The sequence below is a fragment of the Paroedura picta genome, chromosome 1, assembly GCF_049243985.1.
Source record: "Paroedura picta isolate Pp20150507F chromosome 1, Ppicta_v3.0, whole genome shotgun sequence".
Taxonomy (NCBI): Eukaryota; Metazoa; Chordata; class Lepidosauria; order Squamata; family Gekkonidae; genus Paroedura; species Paroedura picta.
Window position 1 is genome coordinate 161,940,271 of NC_135369.1, and position 17,368 is coordinate 161,957,638.

A 17,368-nucleotide genomic window follows, 5' to 3' on the forward strand; every position below is an offset into this window, starting at 1 on the left:
ACAATTTCACTCAGTGGCCTTGTCAGTACTGAAGAGAATAGAGCCCCGTGGCATCCCTCAAGAAATGTTCCACCCAGTTCATTTTGCACCTCTGGTGAAGACTCTTAGTGTCTGTTGAGACAGAAAAGAGCAGAACCAATGAAGGGCTCCACACTTAATACCAACTCCATGTTTCAGCTAGAGGAAAAGAATGAAGGTGTCAACTGTATCAAAGGCCGCTGAACAGCAGTATCAACAGGGAAGAGTGTCCGCAGGCCAACATAAAGTGGAGATTGCCCACCAGTGCAATTGAAGATGTCTCAGTGCCATAGCCAGGCCTGAAACCAGACTGAAATGGGTCGAGGAAATCCTGGAGCTGCTCTGCTATCACTTTCTCTACCACCTTCCTTAGAAAAGATAAATGGGAGACTGGCCTGTAATTGGCTACTTCATCCCTTCCAGAAGAACGTTTTTTGAGCAGAGGTCTAATAACTGCCTCCTTCAAGGTCTAGGCCGACCCCCCTCAATCAGGGAGGAGTTGATTTTCCTAATGGCTACTATTCCCCCCCCCCAGCAATATTTTAAAAGCCACGATGGGCATGACTCCAGAGCACAGGTAGTGCTGTCACACCTCAAAGGACCTAGTCAACATCCATAGATGTGATCAGTCTGAAACTGTACATGATGAAAAGACAAGCAGGTGCTTTTGACACCTCAGGTGCCGGATTTGTCCTGGATTTGGCCTCCAAGTCAGAATGGATGAAAGAGATTTTGCCAGCAAAAGATTTTACAAAAAACATCATGGCTGAGAACCAAATTTTCATCAGCTGCAAGGTTGCACTTAGATGTTATCAATTCATGATCTACTTTGAGCAGTTATACTGGACGAGAGCTTTCTGACTCACTGGTGGCAGTGAAGGAAGTCTTCTTTGCTGCCATCACTGCTGCCTCGGAGGTCTTCAAATGGGCTTCATCCTGAGTCTTCAGTCAATGTCACTGTAATTGTCTTCCTTTCCAAGCTTTCAGGTAAACTAAGGGGTCTCACTAACATGTGGAAGAGGACACGAAAGAGCAACCCTGATTATGGCCCCAGTCAGTCCATCCCACACAGTTACAAGGGCCTCCATAGAGTCACTTGGGAGGCTCTCAAAATCCCCCAGAGCCATCTGGATACCAGCAGGATCCATTAATCTCTGAGAGCAAACCATCCAAATGGGTTCACTGCTCTTGCAGGAAGGAGGCAGCAAGCTCAGACATGGTAGTGATCTGACCACAATGAGGGCTGAACCTCCAACCTCCTAATCAGATCATCAGCAAGCTGCTTGGTGCAGGGAAGAAGGTCCAGCATGTGTCCTTTTCCAATCTGAGACAGTCCCATGGCTGTCATGGTGGCCATGAAGTCCTGAGCCTGACTCAGCAAGGTAGCTCCAGGACATGTGCTGAAATCCCTGACAGTCGTGCTCAGCACCAAGTTTGACACCAGCCTTGAAAGATCAGTCAAAGGATCCCTAATCTGTCCCTAGTTGTCATGAATCAGCCCACATGGAGTCGGAGAATGGGACAGAGGGTGATGAAGAGGAGCCAAGGGAAACAGAAGTGACTGAGTAAAACAATGAAGAACAGCCAGGAACTATTCATTCATTCATTCATTCATTCATTCATTCATTCATTCATTCATTCATTCATTCATTCATTCATTCAGATTTTTATACCGCCCTTCCCTACGGCTCTGGGCAATTTACACAAAACATTTTGGAACATATACATAGAACAGTATCAATATCAACTAGCAAAAAGACCATGGAAAGGAGGATAGGAGATCAGTGAGCCTTTTGAACAAGGGAGACAGAAGCCAATGCAAGCCCTAAAATACAGAAGGAGGAGTGCCCCGCTAGCCACCTGTTACGGCAGGAGACTGGAAGAAGCTGCTGAGTACTCACAGGATGAAGACTGAGGAATGAGGACTCTCAGGGTTAAGCCATTGCTGGATCAGTGCTTACTGCTCAGACATGAGTATTTGAATCCATGGCACCCTGAGCTCAGCTTGGGTGCAACAACTGAGGCTGCTGTCACACACACCTGAGCAACTGGATTCCTGCCCAGCTCCCTTGCCAGGTATGAGACCAGTTTGCTTTGACTCCTCTGGAATGCTGCCTGTGCTGATCTCTGGATGGCTGCATGACTCTGCTTGATTTCTGCCTGTTGTGGCCGCCTGACTGCTCCCTGACTCTGCGTGAACTCTGCCTGCCCTGACTGAAGAACGCTGGCTGGGCCACTTCGGGATGCTGCCTGCTCGTCTCCTAGACTGATAACAACTTACTCTCCATTGCTTAGTGGCACCGTATCTATTCTCTACCTCCTTCCCAAAGAGGGAAGGGGATGTCAGGGGCTATCAGAAGCCACTCAGGCAAGACTTGGGGCAGCCAGCACACTAGTGTTCGGCACAAGGTGCGTACCATCAAAGCTGGCTGCACTAGGTACCTAGTGGCAGAGAAATGTTCATGGAAAAGAAATAGTACTCCTGCCCCCGTCCTCCTATTGGAGGTGGTGAAGGACAGCACTCCAGAGCTGGAAGAATGACACAGGTGGGCACATTTGTTTGCTGCCCTTGCAGGCCTTGATATTTGGTCAGGAAATGTAACCTGAAATCTTACATGCATTTTTGTCCCTTGATAAAGGCAGCCTCGCTGAGTTCCACAGGGCCTGCAAAACAGAGCTCTTCCACCAGGCCTGCGGTTGAGGCCACTAAAATAGTCAACATCAGCATCTAATTGGCCTCCCTCCAGTATTGCACCCCACCATGAGTTCTAGCTTTACACCCATAGATGGATTTTTTAGAACTGATGTTATAATTGTTTAACTTTGATTTTAATTGTATTGTTGAACATATGTTGCTCACCACCCGCTCCAGTGAAGAGGGCAGTCTGTACATTTAAACAACCAAACAAATATAAAATAAAATAGTTAGTTTTTATACCCTGCTTTTATACACTGCCCAAAGGAGTTTCCAAGTGGCTTACAATCGCCTTCCATTTCTCTCCCCTAACCTGTCTGTGAGAACAGGACTATCAAGAGTGTGACTAGCCCAAGGCCACCCAGTTGAGTGCATGTGGAGGAGCAGGCTCTCCAGATTAGAAGCCATTGCTCTTAACCACTACACCAGGCGGGTGAACTGTGCGGGACAACCATTGCACCTCTGACAGAGGTGGCAGGCCTTCAGATGCAGTCCTTTTCAGTTAAAAGCATTTCGCTAATTCTGCTGCATGTTAGTCTGTTTGGTAAGCAGGAGTCACTTGGTTACTGGTTCTGAAGCCCGTTTGCTTTAACCCTTTTGGTTGCTTCATCTTTTTGGTGGGTTTGTGTGGGTCCTCCCCCCCTTTCTGTTTTGATTGTGTCAGTCAGCACTTTTGATCTTCTCAGACTGGTTTAAAATAAAAAGTGCTCATTGCTTTTTTAGTTGCCATCCTAAATTGCTCGAAGACTGGGTTTAGGCTTGCACTTTAAATACAACTTGCGTTTTTAGTATAAGCAGAAGCTCTTTTTAGACCTTTTCTAAAATGATTATTCTGTTTGGTTTTCCCATATGAAACTGAAGATTTTTATTTCCTTAATTTGCAAACAGATACAGTGCCCCCACATTTTTATTTTTGGGAGAGAGCTAGCCTATTGGGCTACAAAGGTCTTTAAGAAATCTGTTCCATTGTTTGATATGAATACATGGGACATTTAAAAAAAACCAAGTAAGCTCCTTGCTCAGCATGTACCAGGTTATTCTTTACCAGAGTTTTTGTTCCTTTGGCACTGATCTTTGAACAGAGTAGTGCTAATAGCCTCTGGATAGATTTAGGTCAAATGTGTTATGAAGACAGGTTTTGGTATAAGTTCAGGTACTTAATTTCCTTACGTGCATATAGAGAACACTGAAAATGAATGAGTTACCTTTTAATAACCTTTGATAATTGTGTCATGCTCACAACAGGGTGTGAAAAAGTCTCTCTCTCTGTTTACACATACACACAAAGGCTAAATGGGAATTCATTCTTTGTTATATATATACTAGCTTCAAAGCCCATTCCTAAGAATGGACCTCTCTCTTAATTACTCTGGTAACAAGCTATCTACAGATACCCTAGATCAGTGGTCCCCAACCTTTCTGAGGCTGGGGACCGGCAGGGCATCGGGCCGCGCCCGTGCGGACCACGCCCGCACAGCGGCCCGCGCCCACGCATCGGACCATGCCCGCGCATCGGGCTGCGCCCGCGCGGGCTGCGCATGTGCGATGCGCGGCCCGGCCCTGATTCCCTCTCCCCGCCCTCCTGCAGTAAGAAGCTTCCCGCAAGCTTGCGGCCTGGGAAGTTTTTTACTGCGGGGGGGGGGCGGGGAGAGGGAGCCGCGGCCCGGCGCCATGGCCTTCGCGGCCCGGCACCGGGCCGCGGCCTGCAGGTTGGGGACCACTGCCCTAGATGTCATTCAGATCAAAATAAAGGAAAGGAAAAAGTGTATGTTCTTGTATAGTAAGCAGCCCTGAACACAACAGGGAAGAGCAGCATAAAAGAATGAAGATGATGATGATGATCAATGGAGAGAAATCCAGGTTTAAATCCTCATTCCTGCTGAGGAAGCTTACTGGGTGACCTTGGGCCAATCACACACTTTCAGCCTAACCTACCTGACAGGATTGTTGTGAGGATAAAATGAAGGCGAGGATAATTATGTAAGCTGCTTTGGGTCCCCGCTGTGGAGAAAGATGGAGTATGATGACATTATATGAATATGTCATGTCAGTGCTTATTCCTGGCTTTCTCAACCTGGGTTTCGTGAACCCCTGGGGTTTCCTGACAGCCCTGGAAGGGTTTCCCGAATGGGTGGGCTAATCAATTTTTTATATATTTTTTAAATTTGTTAAAAATTTATTGGGTGATATTACCATACGTCAGTGGGGCAGTGACTGACCTGGAGCCAGACATCCTGGAATGTGAAGTCAAATGGGCCTTAGAAAGTCTGAGCAACAATAAAGCTAGTGGTGGTGACAGCATTCCAGTTGAACTATTTAAAATCTTAAAAGACGATGCTGTAAAAGTGCTACACTCAATATGCCAGCAAATTTGGAATACTCAACAATGGCCACAGGATTGGAAAAGGTCAGTTTACATTCCAGTTCCAATTCCAAAGAAGGGCAATGCCAAAGAATGTTCAAACTACCGCACCATTGCACTCATTTCTCATGCTAGCAAAGTTATGCTCAAAATTTTACAAGCTAGGCTCCAGGAATATGTGGACCGAGAACTTCCAGAAGTACAGGCAGGATTTCGAAGAGGCAGAGGAACTAGAGATCAAATTGCCAACATACGCTGGATCATGGAGAAAGCTAGGGAGTTCCAGAAGAACATCTACTTCTGCTTCATTGACTATGCTAAAGCCTTTGATTGTGTGGAGCACACAACAAATTGTGGCAAGTTCTTAAAGAGATGGGAATACCAGAGCATCTTATTTGTCTCTTGAGAAACTTATATGCAGGTCAAGAAGCAACAGTGAGAACTGAACATGGAATCACTGATTGGTTCAAAATTGAGAAAGGAGTTCGGCAAGGCTGTATACTGTCGTCTTGCCTATTTAACTTGTATGCGGAGCACATCATGAGACAGGCGGGATTAGAGGAGTCACAAATTGGGATCAAGATTGCAGAGAGAGGTCATGTTGACCTGCCCCCCCCTCCCAAAATGGCCAATGATGGGCCTGGACGGGGTGGGAAGGAGAGGAACCCCAGGTGAGCGTGTGCACAGCCATGCTTTCCAACCATATTCTGCATGATCATGCCAATTCTGGGGTTTCTCAAAGCCTTAAGAAGGTTGCAGGGCTTTCTCAATGGTAAATAAGTTGAGAAAGGTTGGCTTATGCTATACTTCAGCTTTTTCTGGTGGTTCCAGATTTCTACAATCCTAATGCATTGGTTATTTAATGTTCCATTTTGTGGATTGTATTGACTCCTATACGTAACCTGTCTTGAGTCCCTGTGAGAAAGTGGTTATAAATAACTAGGGGTAAAGCCCATTTGTAAAAATGGGCAGAGTAGGAGCCCGTTGAAGGATGCCCTCCCACAGAGGTGCGTGTGCGGGAGGGGGCGGCAGAAGGCCGGGGCTGACGTCTGGTGTTTGGGCCGCCCTCGGTGCAGGTGGGTGGCTCGGCGGGCAGCGATCTGTGGTCGTGGCGGCCAGAAGGATGGGCGGCATGCAGAACTGAGCGGGAGGCGCACAATCCCCGGTGAGAAGGCGGTGGCACTAGGCGGGCGGGCGGGCAGGCGAGCCTCCCTCCCCAGGCTGCGTAGGTAGGAAGGTGGCGGCGGGCGTGCAGGCGGGCTGCCCTCCCCGGTGAAGGTGGGTGGCTCGCGGGGCAACATGGCGGGGTCTGGGGTGGGAAAGGAGCGGGGCTGCCGCGTCCGTGATGTGGCATCCCCAGTCCTTTCCCGGCGCGTGGTGTTTGCCCCCCACCCCCCGCAGGCAAGGTGCGAGGCTTCAACGGCGGGAAAGGAGCAGGGGCTGCTCCTTTCCCCCGCATGAAGGGGCCCCAGGCGGAAAAGGAACGCCCTCCTTTTCCGAGGGTGAGGGTAAGCCGGCCGGAAGACTTACCTGCAGGGAAGGCAGCTTCCTTGGCACGGCGACTCCCCGGCCGGCCCAGCTGAGGACAGGCCAACCGGCCAGTGAGGCTCCTGATTGGCCCCTCCGAGTTTTCATCACGGACTCGGCCCGCCCTCTCTCCTCCCCTTTACACTTTAGCGCTTTATTTATACCGCTCTGCTGGGTTGGTTTACAGATGAAAATGAAATAAATAAATGTAAATAAAATAAAAGCTGTGTCTTATCCCCCTCCATCAAAGTGTTGTTTGGTTATTCTCCTCCTTTGCCTCAGTTGTAAACATTTTGATTTGTGTCTTGAAAGCTGCCTTGAGCCACGAGGAAAGGTGGGATACAAATATTTAAATGTTGCTTAATTGATAAATAAATGCCTCTGTGAGCCTTTCTCAAATCACACTTTTCTTTCAACATCAGATGACAAAGCCTTTAGCCAAACACCCACCACAGACAAATAGCAGCATTTTTGCTATGTCACACACCAAAGAGTTTCCTAGTTCTGGACTAGGGTTGTGCGATTCGGCTGGTTCGGCGGCCGTTCCCTCCGGGCGCAGCCAGCGCCACTCCGCGCGGGGGGGAGGGCGGTGCCGGCAGCGGCGTGACAGCGGGCGCAACCTCACAGGCACGCCTGCGTGGTTGCGCCCGCTGTCACGCCGCTGCCGGCACCGCCCTCCCCCCCGCGCGGAGTGGCGCTGGCTGCGCCCGGAGGGAACGGCCGCCGAACCAGCCGAATCGCACAACCCTATTCTGGACATCCAGCTGCAAAGCAACTCCTGAAAGAACCCCACATCTGCAGCTATTATTATTATGTCATTATTATTATTATGTTTTGATTTATTCCCTGCTTCTAGTGCTTCACAGCTTTCTAGTGTAAAGATGAAACATCATCTCCCAGACACTCATCCAACACCCTTTTGAGTCTTGGGTGGGTTGGGGGGGATCGGTTTGTTTCAACTATCTCACTCCCATAATTCTCTCCTTGGCTGCTGTCGCCTATGCTGCAGTTCTATAGGATGAGTACTCTGTTGGGAATGAATTGTACATTTTAATAAATATATGGTGGTTTTACATAATGATCTCATTTTCATTCCTGAGATAGATTCCCTCTTTACAGATCTCAGGAGACTTGCTTTCTTTTCTCCCAAACCATGTGGTCCTCAGAAAATGAACTGTCATTACCTGGATCTCAACATAGTGTTCCTCATCTACATTAGATAGGCTACACCCATCAGAAAACTGAACGCTCTTTTTATATCCTGTCACCCAACTGTTAAGGGGTGAAATGGTGAAATGGTTTTGAAAGCAGTACCTTTCTCTGTCATGTATTTCTCAGTCCCAAGCCTACACTGGGTTTAATTGTTAAGGGGATTTTATTGGGGGTAATTATTACCCGCCAAGAGCCACTGCGTGAAAGTGGTAGAATATAAATTTAAAAATAGATAAGTCCCTGTGCCACAACCTTCATGCCTCAGTGGCTGGCACCTTTAAGTCAGTGACCTGAACTTCAGTGTCCGTATTGATGAGACACTTCTAAATTGTTTCTGTCCCTGCAGCTGATTAGCGTTCATGCAGAGAACAGCCCAGGAAGTCTCTGAACGGAAGATGGCAGGGTTCTCCTTTCCCCTTGGAGATGGGAGTGACCTATTTCCCATCTCCAGGGATTATGGGAAGAGTAGTAGCAGGAAGTTGTCTTCGTCCACAAGGGAGTTCCAAATAAGTCCAATGTTCCACTCTAAAGAAAAGGTTTAATTTGTACGGCAGAGAGATTCTACCACCAGTTACATATATGCCTGTCTCATTATTTGCACTTAGTTAAAATTTAACACAGCACACACACACAGCTTGAATACCGCACCTTGAAAATAATGCTGCAAGCCATTCCCAGCTGCTACCCAGCCACTTAGGAAGATTGTACCTCACTCTCTTGGGAAAAGTGGTGTCTCTTGGGAAGCAAAGCCAAGAGTCTGGAACATGAGGTGCTCCTGATGAACCTGTTTTTACTGAGTCAGACTTAGAGTCATGGCTGTGCTTTATAGTGACATTGCTAAGTGTGTTTTTCAAGGTTTATAGTTCCATATCTCTTGACTTGTTCACTCCTCAAGGTTTGAGGGTCTCTAGATCTGTCAGATAAAGTAATGGAGCCTGGTTGTGAAAATGTTTAAAGGTACCTTTGTTGTTTGTTGTAGATCCAGAATATGAACAACATAATAACCTTTCCGCTGGACAGTTTGCTGAAGGGAGATCTGAAAGGTGTTAAAGGGGTATGTGCATGCTTTAAAAACAAACAAACATGTTTTCATTATAATTGCCCTTAGGAGTTCATTTTGAGTTTTGCTGTAGAAAAATATGTACTTCCTCCCATGAGGACAAGGGTATTTTTTTTGGGGGGGGGGGTTACAATGGCTGCAGCAGGAGATGGGCAGTGGGAAAGTTCTGTTCCTCTTGTTGGACTCTCCCTATGCTAATTTGGTAACGGAGAGAGGTCACTATTAACATGTAAAGAGCAAACTTATTGAAAAGGTTAAATTCTATGGATACCTAGGGGTCCCCTTCTGGTACAGCAACAAATGGACATGCCACCAAAATCAAGTCCTTAACCTGACAAAGTGCAGTGTTCTCAGCTGTGGTCCACGTCTTTTATGCCAATGGGGGCCAATATGTTCCTGCTGCTGTTTTTGTCTTTAATGCTAAACCCGTAGTCCAACAGTGCTGTGGAATCCCTATTTGGACTAGTGGTTTTAATCAGAGTTGAGAAAATTCTAGCGTTATTCATACATTATACCCTGGGCATTCCTAATTGTGTTGGATACACAGCCATGTTCCTGGAGACCAGTCTATGTCTCTTTTAATTAGCCCACTCATTTGCAATTTTATTGCTCAACAAGACAAGTGACTTGTTTCTTTCCTTTTATCGGATCGAAACTCCTTTATCACTAATCAGATAACTAAGTTTTTTTTTTAATTTTCTGAAGTGATGAGAATAAATTGACAAAATTCCAGATAACTTACTTTCCACTTTGTTATTCCAAGTTCCCGATCCTTCTAAACCTTATTTTACCATTTCATACACGATTGTAATTAATGCCTATTGATTTCTAATTTATTAGCCCAGGCAAGCCTGATCTCATCAGATCTTGGAAGCTAAGCAGGGCTGACCCTGGCTAGTATTTGGGTGGGAGACCTCCAAGGATTTGGGTGGTAGTTCCTCCAAGGCAGGCTCAGTGGAATGACAGGATCGAGTCGGATCCACGCCACTGAATCCTGCTAGTACAGCCCAGTGACAGACACACAATTAGTGGCTTACCGCATCAGAAACAGCTTCCCAGCTATGTATTGTGACCTGTCACAACTCATCTATTTTGAAGTCCTGAGCAGACAGGAAAAAACACTGGAGGTTTCTCAAGCTCTTGCTGGGGTCCTCATGCATGGTGGGCAGGCAGTGTTCAGCTTCTTGCATCACAGGAGCTTTATTTCAGTAGAAAAGAGCAAGAGTCCAGGGCATGGGCTTTCAGATGCTGAAGAAGTGAGCTGTGATGGTCAAAGGTTCATCCCCTGCCACAAATTCCATTTGTCTTTGACCGTTTACGCACTGGAGGTTTCATGCCAGGCTACAGGCTGGAGTTTTAGCTGTGGCAGTTTGCCCCACCTCTTCCTGCACTCACAGTGGGCGGAATTTGGCCCGGTGCACGTCATCCATCCCCGATTTGTGCTCCTGCACGGGAGCTGGGGCAGTGAAGTTCCCAGTGCATAAACGGTCTTTAAGGTGCTATTGGGCTCTTGCTGAAGAACGACATAGCTACACATCTTGATCTGCTTTATTTCTTTACATGAAGGATGCCTTGTGTGGAGCCACTGTTCTTATGAGTAAGCAGTTTCTGTGTTAGATCTCGGTTTCTGATCCATATAGAGCCCCTATTTGGATAAAATGTTTAGGACATGGGCCCATGCTTTGCTCCTAAAAGTTGGCTTTGAAAATGTTTAAACTTCCCTTAAAACGTATAATAAAGCCAAGAGAAACCCCACTAAGATTGTTGTGTTATTAGAGAGGGTGTTCTTTACTACCAATATAGATGTGAGTTGACTAGAAGAACAGCATGCCTGAATAATTGGATCATCTTTTTATTTTCACAGGACCTGAAGAAACCTTTTGATAAAGCTTGGAAAGACTACGAGACAAAAGTGTAAGTGTGTTCTTTTATTATACAGTACTAGAATGAAAGCCTGTTGTAGCTGATACAACTGGCGCTAGCAGGGGGGAGGGGGGGAAATAGTAAAGAGAGAGGGAGGTAAAAAGAAAGAGAGTGATTAAGATAGAGAGAGCTTGGCAGTGGGAAGAGTAAGGGGAGGGGTTGTCCAGTCTGTAAGGGCATGGGGTTGAATGTGTGTGTTGTGGGAGGTTGTGGTGGTGTGGTGACAAATGAGGGTGTGGAGAGATGGGTGTCAAGAACACGCTCCTCCCACAAGGGCGTTTCTCAAATATATAGAGGAACCATGGATAAGAATAAGAGGCTCAGAAAAATCATTGCTTTGATTTTTTGCCATGCAGGCACAGGAGTGCCCATGGAAGGCAACTTTTTGACCTGCCCCCTCCAACTGAAGCCTGCCAGGCCTACTGAAATTCTTCCCCTATGAGTCAGTGGATTTCTGGGAAGCAAAAATATGGGGTGTGGGGTGTGATGTTTGGAGATCTGTAGGAGGGAGGCATCGGTGAAACTCAATCCACCCATCTTCTGCTGGCGTCAGTGAAAATCATAGCTAAGGTTCAGACCATAATTTGAAATATGCTTTTACTGCAACAAACAGAACATGGCTACCCCTCTGGAAATAATTTGGAACTGTCAACAGTAGCCTGACTTTAGGCACGTTTATTCCCACTGAATTTATTAGAGGTTACTCTGGTGAACATAGGGCTTTTTCATATGCTCAATTTAGTTCTGATTTTCTTGGCAGTTGATCCATAAGCAATGGAATCAGTATGGACAGGGTTCTGCCACACATCTGCTCCCCCTCAGTATTTTCACAGTTGTAGAGTCAGTTTATTTTTTTTCTGCACCATGCCTTTAAATAATTAAGATTTTCAAGGGAGGGCATGACAGTATCCCACACTGTTATGTTTTGCAATATCTTGTTGTTTTTAAAAAGGCACAGACTATTGATATATTGATATTCTGCTGTAATGATAGGTTAAGCAGGTTCTCTGAATTCCTAATTTTCATTTAAGAAATTCTCTACCCTCTCACTTGAGGAGAGATGCCGTTTTCCTTGTATCTCCATGACGGAAGAGTCTAGAGACTTACTTTTGAGGAAAAACGAAGTCGGAGAACCTGCTTGACTTATAAGTACAGCTGTATACAGCAGAGAGCCAGCTTGGTGTAGTGGTTAGGAGTGCGGACTTCTAAACTGGTGATCTAGGTTTGATTTCCCGCTTCTCTTCCACATGCAGCCAGCTGGGTGGCCTTGGGCTCACCACAGTACTGATAAAGCTGTAATATCCGGGTTCTCTCAGCCTCACCTACCTCACAGGGTGTCTGTTGTGGGGCAAGGAAAGGGAGCCTGTGGGAAGGACGGTATATAAATATAATATATATATTTTTAAATGGTGATTGTCAGCCGCTTTGACCCTCCTTCTGGTAGAGAAAAGCGGCATATAAGAATTAACTCTTCTTCTATATCAATATTGTAGTGACTTAAAAAATAAAACATGAAACAGCTAGTCTTCAGGGTTGGAGGAGAAGAGGGTGTGGTTTCATGATGACGACACTCCAGTCATCCAAAAGTGTGAAGGTGTGTGGGAGAGAATATCAATTTGTTTCTTGGCTTCTACTTCGTGGGATCAAGAAGTTTTTGTTTTGGAACATCATGGGGAGGCCTGGAGATCTTCAAGAATGACAACTGGTCTCCAGGCAGCAGGCCCCATGGAGAAAACAGGTGCATTGAAGTGTGAGCCTCCTTCCCCTGCACCGCCCCCTCAGCTCTCCCCCCCCCCCCGGATGCAGAGAGGGCAGGGAAAAGCACTGGGCCAGCAGTTGCTAATCTGTGGCCTTGTGTCGGTCCTGCCAGGGGAATTTCACACACACAAATGAGCATGCCATATCAAAGTGTTCATCTCCAGGGTATAAAGATTAGCTCTGCAGGGAAAAGGGCTGCTGTGGAGGGGAGACTGTGAGGCATTGCGCCATCTTGAGGCCCCAGCTCCAAACCTCCAGGAATATTCCCACCCCAGGGGTCGCTAACCTCCAGGTGGGGCCTAGAGAGCTCTGGGAATTAGAGTTCGTGTGCAGAGTATACAAATCAGCTCGCCTGGCAAAATGGCAGCTGGGGAGGGGAAACTCTGTGGCCTTGGACCCCACTGAGGTTCAGGGGTGCCACTCTCCATGCGGGAGCTGGGGATCCCCTGGAACCATAGCTCGTCTCCAGACCACAGCGATGAGTCCCCCCTGGAGAACATGGCTGCTTTGGAAAGGGGACTACAGGTGAGATGTGGAGATCTCCCAGAATTACAATAGTTCTTACTTGCAAAAGGCAGTCATCCCAGAGAAGGACTGCATGGCATAGAGTTGCAGGTGCCAGCATCCAGAAGGAGCCTGAGAATCCTCAGGTGACAAAATTGGGTGCTTTGAAGGGGGAACTCCAGAGGAGCAGACTCCAGCGAGGTCTCTGCCCACCAATAATCCTGTCCACTTCCAGCCCCAAAGACTCTGGGTATTTTCCAACCCAGAGCTGGTCATCCCCCCCCCCCAAAAAAAAAGCTTTCTGGCTGTGGAGGAGGGAGTGGAGGGGGATGGGGACGGGGGCTGTGTAGCACTTCCCCTCTACGCACACTCAGAAATAGAGAAAGAGAGAGAGAGAACACAGAAGACAAAATTATTCTTCCCTTCTCCAGTTGCAAACCTTATGAAGCACATGGTCACCTCTCCATGTAGGACATATCTGGGTGTCTCTCGCCTTGAATTGCTCTTAGAAGCTATCATCCAGAAGGTCCATATTTAAAGGAAAAGAATCCCAAAACAGTTAATAAGCAAGTTAGAAAAGACTTACATCGTCTTCCTGCAACAGCTTCTTCTGCCTGTGCTTTAGCTACATCTCTTTCAGGCAATGGCAATTTGTACAGCTTGGTGTAGTGGTTAAGAGCAGCAGCTTCTAATGTGACAAGCTGGATTGGATTCCCTGCTCGTTCACATGCTGGGTGACCTTGGGGTAGTCACAGTCCTGTTACAAACTGTTCTCACAGACCACTTACTAGCCTTTCCTGGCTGGGAGCCATGACCTACTTATGAGTATAGAGGCTTTTCCTGGCCACTCTGGGTTCCGCAGGGTCAGCAGAAGACCATTTCTGGGCCTTCCATAACCCTCATCTCAGAAATCACACAGAGACTGCCCCAGGAGTCAGGTCACCCCCCTTCCATGTCCTCTGAGATGAAAGAGGCCAGGAGACCTCCTCTTCCACCCAGCAAACTTCTGAAAGTGGCAGGCGGAGAGCTGAACCTTATTAAAGCCTTTCTGACTAAGGGCTCTCTCCTGATTGGGTCTTAACTACCAGGGCAGGCTATTCCAGACTGAAGGCCATCTCCTAATGGGGGAATATTTCCCGGGGAGGAGCAATCAGATAGAGAGTGAGTCATCTGCATGCAATTTGAGGTGATTGGCCCTTATTAGGAGAGTGCAGTTTGAGCTGATTGGCCCTTGTTGGCAGAATGCAATTTGAATTGAATGCCCCTGGGGGCATTCCACCAATAGAAACACAGCACTCTGCCAATGACAGCCAATCAGTTCAAAATGCACTGTCAACGAGGGCGGGAGTGAGTTGTCAGTTTGGATTTTATAAGGTTTACTGAGAAGCTTTCATGTGCACCCACACTTCTCCATATAATTTTGGTGGTGTTCTTGTGTTTGGTTGCTGGGCTGTAGTCTTCCCCTTGTTCATCTTTTCCAGATGAAGAAATGTGCACGCATTCATAAGCTGACACCTTGAATAAAACTTTGTTGGTCTTAAAGGTGCATGTGGACTCAAACTTTGTTCTGCTGCATCAGACCAACATGGTAAAACTGCTACTGGGCCTTTGGCCAAATCTGGCTGGTCTGAAAAATTGAGTTCTGCTTTGTTTTTGTTTGTGCTGCACCTTCCTTTACATGGTTATACATTAACAGCCCATCCTGCTGAGAAAACCTATGGGAAATGAATGCTTATAATAGGAATTCCTTTCACACTGTTAGCACTTCCAGCAAACAAACATTTTAAGGCACCCTCAAAGTTGGGGTTTGTGTACTCACATAACATGATTGATTATATTTTCAGTGCAGGGGATACTTATTTTCAGAAAACAAGCTCTTTGCCTTATTTCAGAGATGTTTACAGAGACGTTCAGTGCTGATGTTTTACTCTCTGATCTCTTAGTGATGGGTTCAATGCTCAGGAATGCCCTTTCGAACTTGCACACTCCTCCCCTCTTGCATGATGTTCCTCACTGTTTCAGTATCAGAGCACCAGTGTTAATGCTAAGTATAGTTAACCCACACCACTGTTGCCATCTGTTTCTACCCCAGTTTGGAATTTTTTTGTTTTGTCTTTTTGTGGTCAAGTAGCAGCCAACATATGACAATTCTGTGGGGTTTTCAAGGCAAGAGATAAACAGAGGTGGCTTGCCATTGCCTCCCTCTGCATAGAAACCCTGATATCTCCGGTCGGTCTCCCATTCAAATACTAACCCCGGCCGTCTCTGCTTAGCTTCTGATGAGCTCAAACTAGCCTGGGGTGTGTATGGTGCAGACATAGTAAAAGTGCCAGAGAAGAAGAAGGAAGAAGATTCTCTAGAGCGTGACCTAATAAATTATACTGCCCGGACTAGAAATATATGATATGGAATGGAGTCTTTTTTAGTACCCTGAGCTGTTAAGACTTTCCGAACCATCGAAATTGGGAAAGCTATTTGGGACAAGATGGATGTGTCATTCTTTTGATCCCTTATGGCTGTTGTTATGGAAACTTAGAATAGATTCCGGCAAAGGAGTACTTCCTGACAGCATCATCTAAGGAAAAGCCTTGCTCAGCACTCATCTCTGCTCCTTTGCATATGTTGCAAGATGCTGCACAGTGAGGGGCGGTATATGAACTGAATGAATGAATAAATAAATACTGTTTGTAATGGTGGATGTGCTTGAACATCCTATAGCATTAGGCACAGGCTGTGGACAGGGCAGCCGAGGACAGCAGGTCACTTCCTGAATCCAAGAAGCCCGAATTATACTCTGTGCTCACCCTTTGCTCTTTTTGCTGAGCTGCCCTTTTCACATGGAGCTTTTCCTCGGAGAATCTCCGGCTAAGGAATGTTCATGCATACTGTGCCTTTGACGAAATAATGATAATAACTCCACAGTACATCTTTTATTTTAAAACACTTGATTCATTAATGTATTTCCCAGAATATTAATCTGGGTACACATTTGCATGGACCGTGAAGACACTCATCCCAGTGAACTATTTTTGTTTTGAAGGTCTTGATTTTCCTGTTTGGGCTCTGCCATTTTGTCACTCACAAATCAAGGCAGGCTTTATAAAACATGAGTCGTGACCTTTGGATAGTCAGGGCAGCTGGACTAGTAGGACTTGGAGCCATCCAGCCCGGCCATCTTCGCTTGTATTCGGTGCCAGCTAGCTCAGCAACAGGAAGGAATGACAGCTGTTCGTCTGGACGGGCTAGCAGTGCCAGGGGGTGGGTGGGAGGAGCTTCACTCAGAGAAAGTGAATCCTGATTTTAACAAAAGCTCTTTAAAGCTATTAAAATAAATCAGTGGTGGTCAAGAAAGTATAGAAGGGTATATAATACATAGGTTGTGTTGTGGTGATTGGACAGGTCATATGTACTGACGTCATGCTGATTTGCCACTTGTTTCTACTGCAGATGGGCATGGCTGGGGAAGGGGGGAGGAGGGCTTATTGCGGGCAGCACAATCTACTCTTCCAAGATTCAGTTCTGGCCCAGGATTTTCAAAGCCATGTTGTGCCTACCAGTGGGTTTGCAACTGTATAGAATAGCTCAATGTCAATCCGGCCATCTCATGAGAAGAGCCTAATGCTGGGAGCGATTGAGGGCAAAAGAAGAAGGGGACGACAGAGAATGAGGTGGCTGGATGGAGTCACTGAAGCAGTCGGTGCAAACTTAAATGGACTCCGGGGAATGGTAGAGGGCAGGAAGGCCTGAAGGATCATTGTCCATGGGGTCACAATGGACACGACTTCGCACCTAACAACAACAAAGCTTAATCTCATCAGTTCTTGGAAGCTAAACAGGGTTGGTACTTGGGTGGGAGACAACCAAGAAAACTCTGCAGAAGAAAACAATGGCAAACCATCTCTACTTCATCGCTTGTATTGAAAATCCAATGGAGTCAACATGTCAGATTGACTGCATTTTACATACACACGTTGTACCTTCCTAGGATTTTCTTCTTAAACCTCCTGGCTTTCATTCCAAAGGAGCTGTGGTGAACCTTGCCCACAGAAGAAGATTCAGAGCCCTTTTGGATCTTGGCTGTAATACAATTCTGGGATATTCTATATCAACATGCTGTATTAGAGCCCTAGGAGGTGGTACAAAAATGTCTGGAGATCGAACACTGGTTTGATTTCTCAGAGGGTGTCAGTTTTTTACTTGGAATCATAGAGTTAGAAGGGGCCCAGGCCATCTAGTCAAGGCCCCTGCTCACTGCAGGATATTCCTAAAGGATATTCACATAAGTGGTGTTTTCAAGATTCTGGTTTTT

At 46.5% G+C, this 17,368-nt stretch overlaps 1 protein-coding gene across 2 annotated transcripts in view; it reads left to right on the top strand.

Moving 5' to 3' along the window:
• ASAP2 (ArfGAP with SH3 domain, ankyrin repeat and PH domain 2) overlaps positions 1-17,368 on the top strand; it is a 121,069-nt gene that overhangs the window by 41,208 nt on the left and 62,493 nt on the right. For both annotated transcript variants that reach the window (XM_077310424.1, XM_077310416.1), the window contains exons 4-5: positions 8,794-8,868; positions 10,739-10,788. In XM_077310424.1, coding sequence (XP_077166539.1) covers positions 8,794-8,868; positions 10,739-10,788 — 125 coding nt within the window. The remainder of the gene's footprint in view (positions 1-8,793; positions 8,869-10,738; positions 10,789-17,368) is intronic.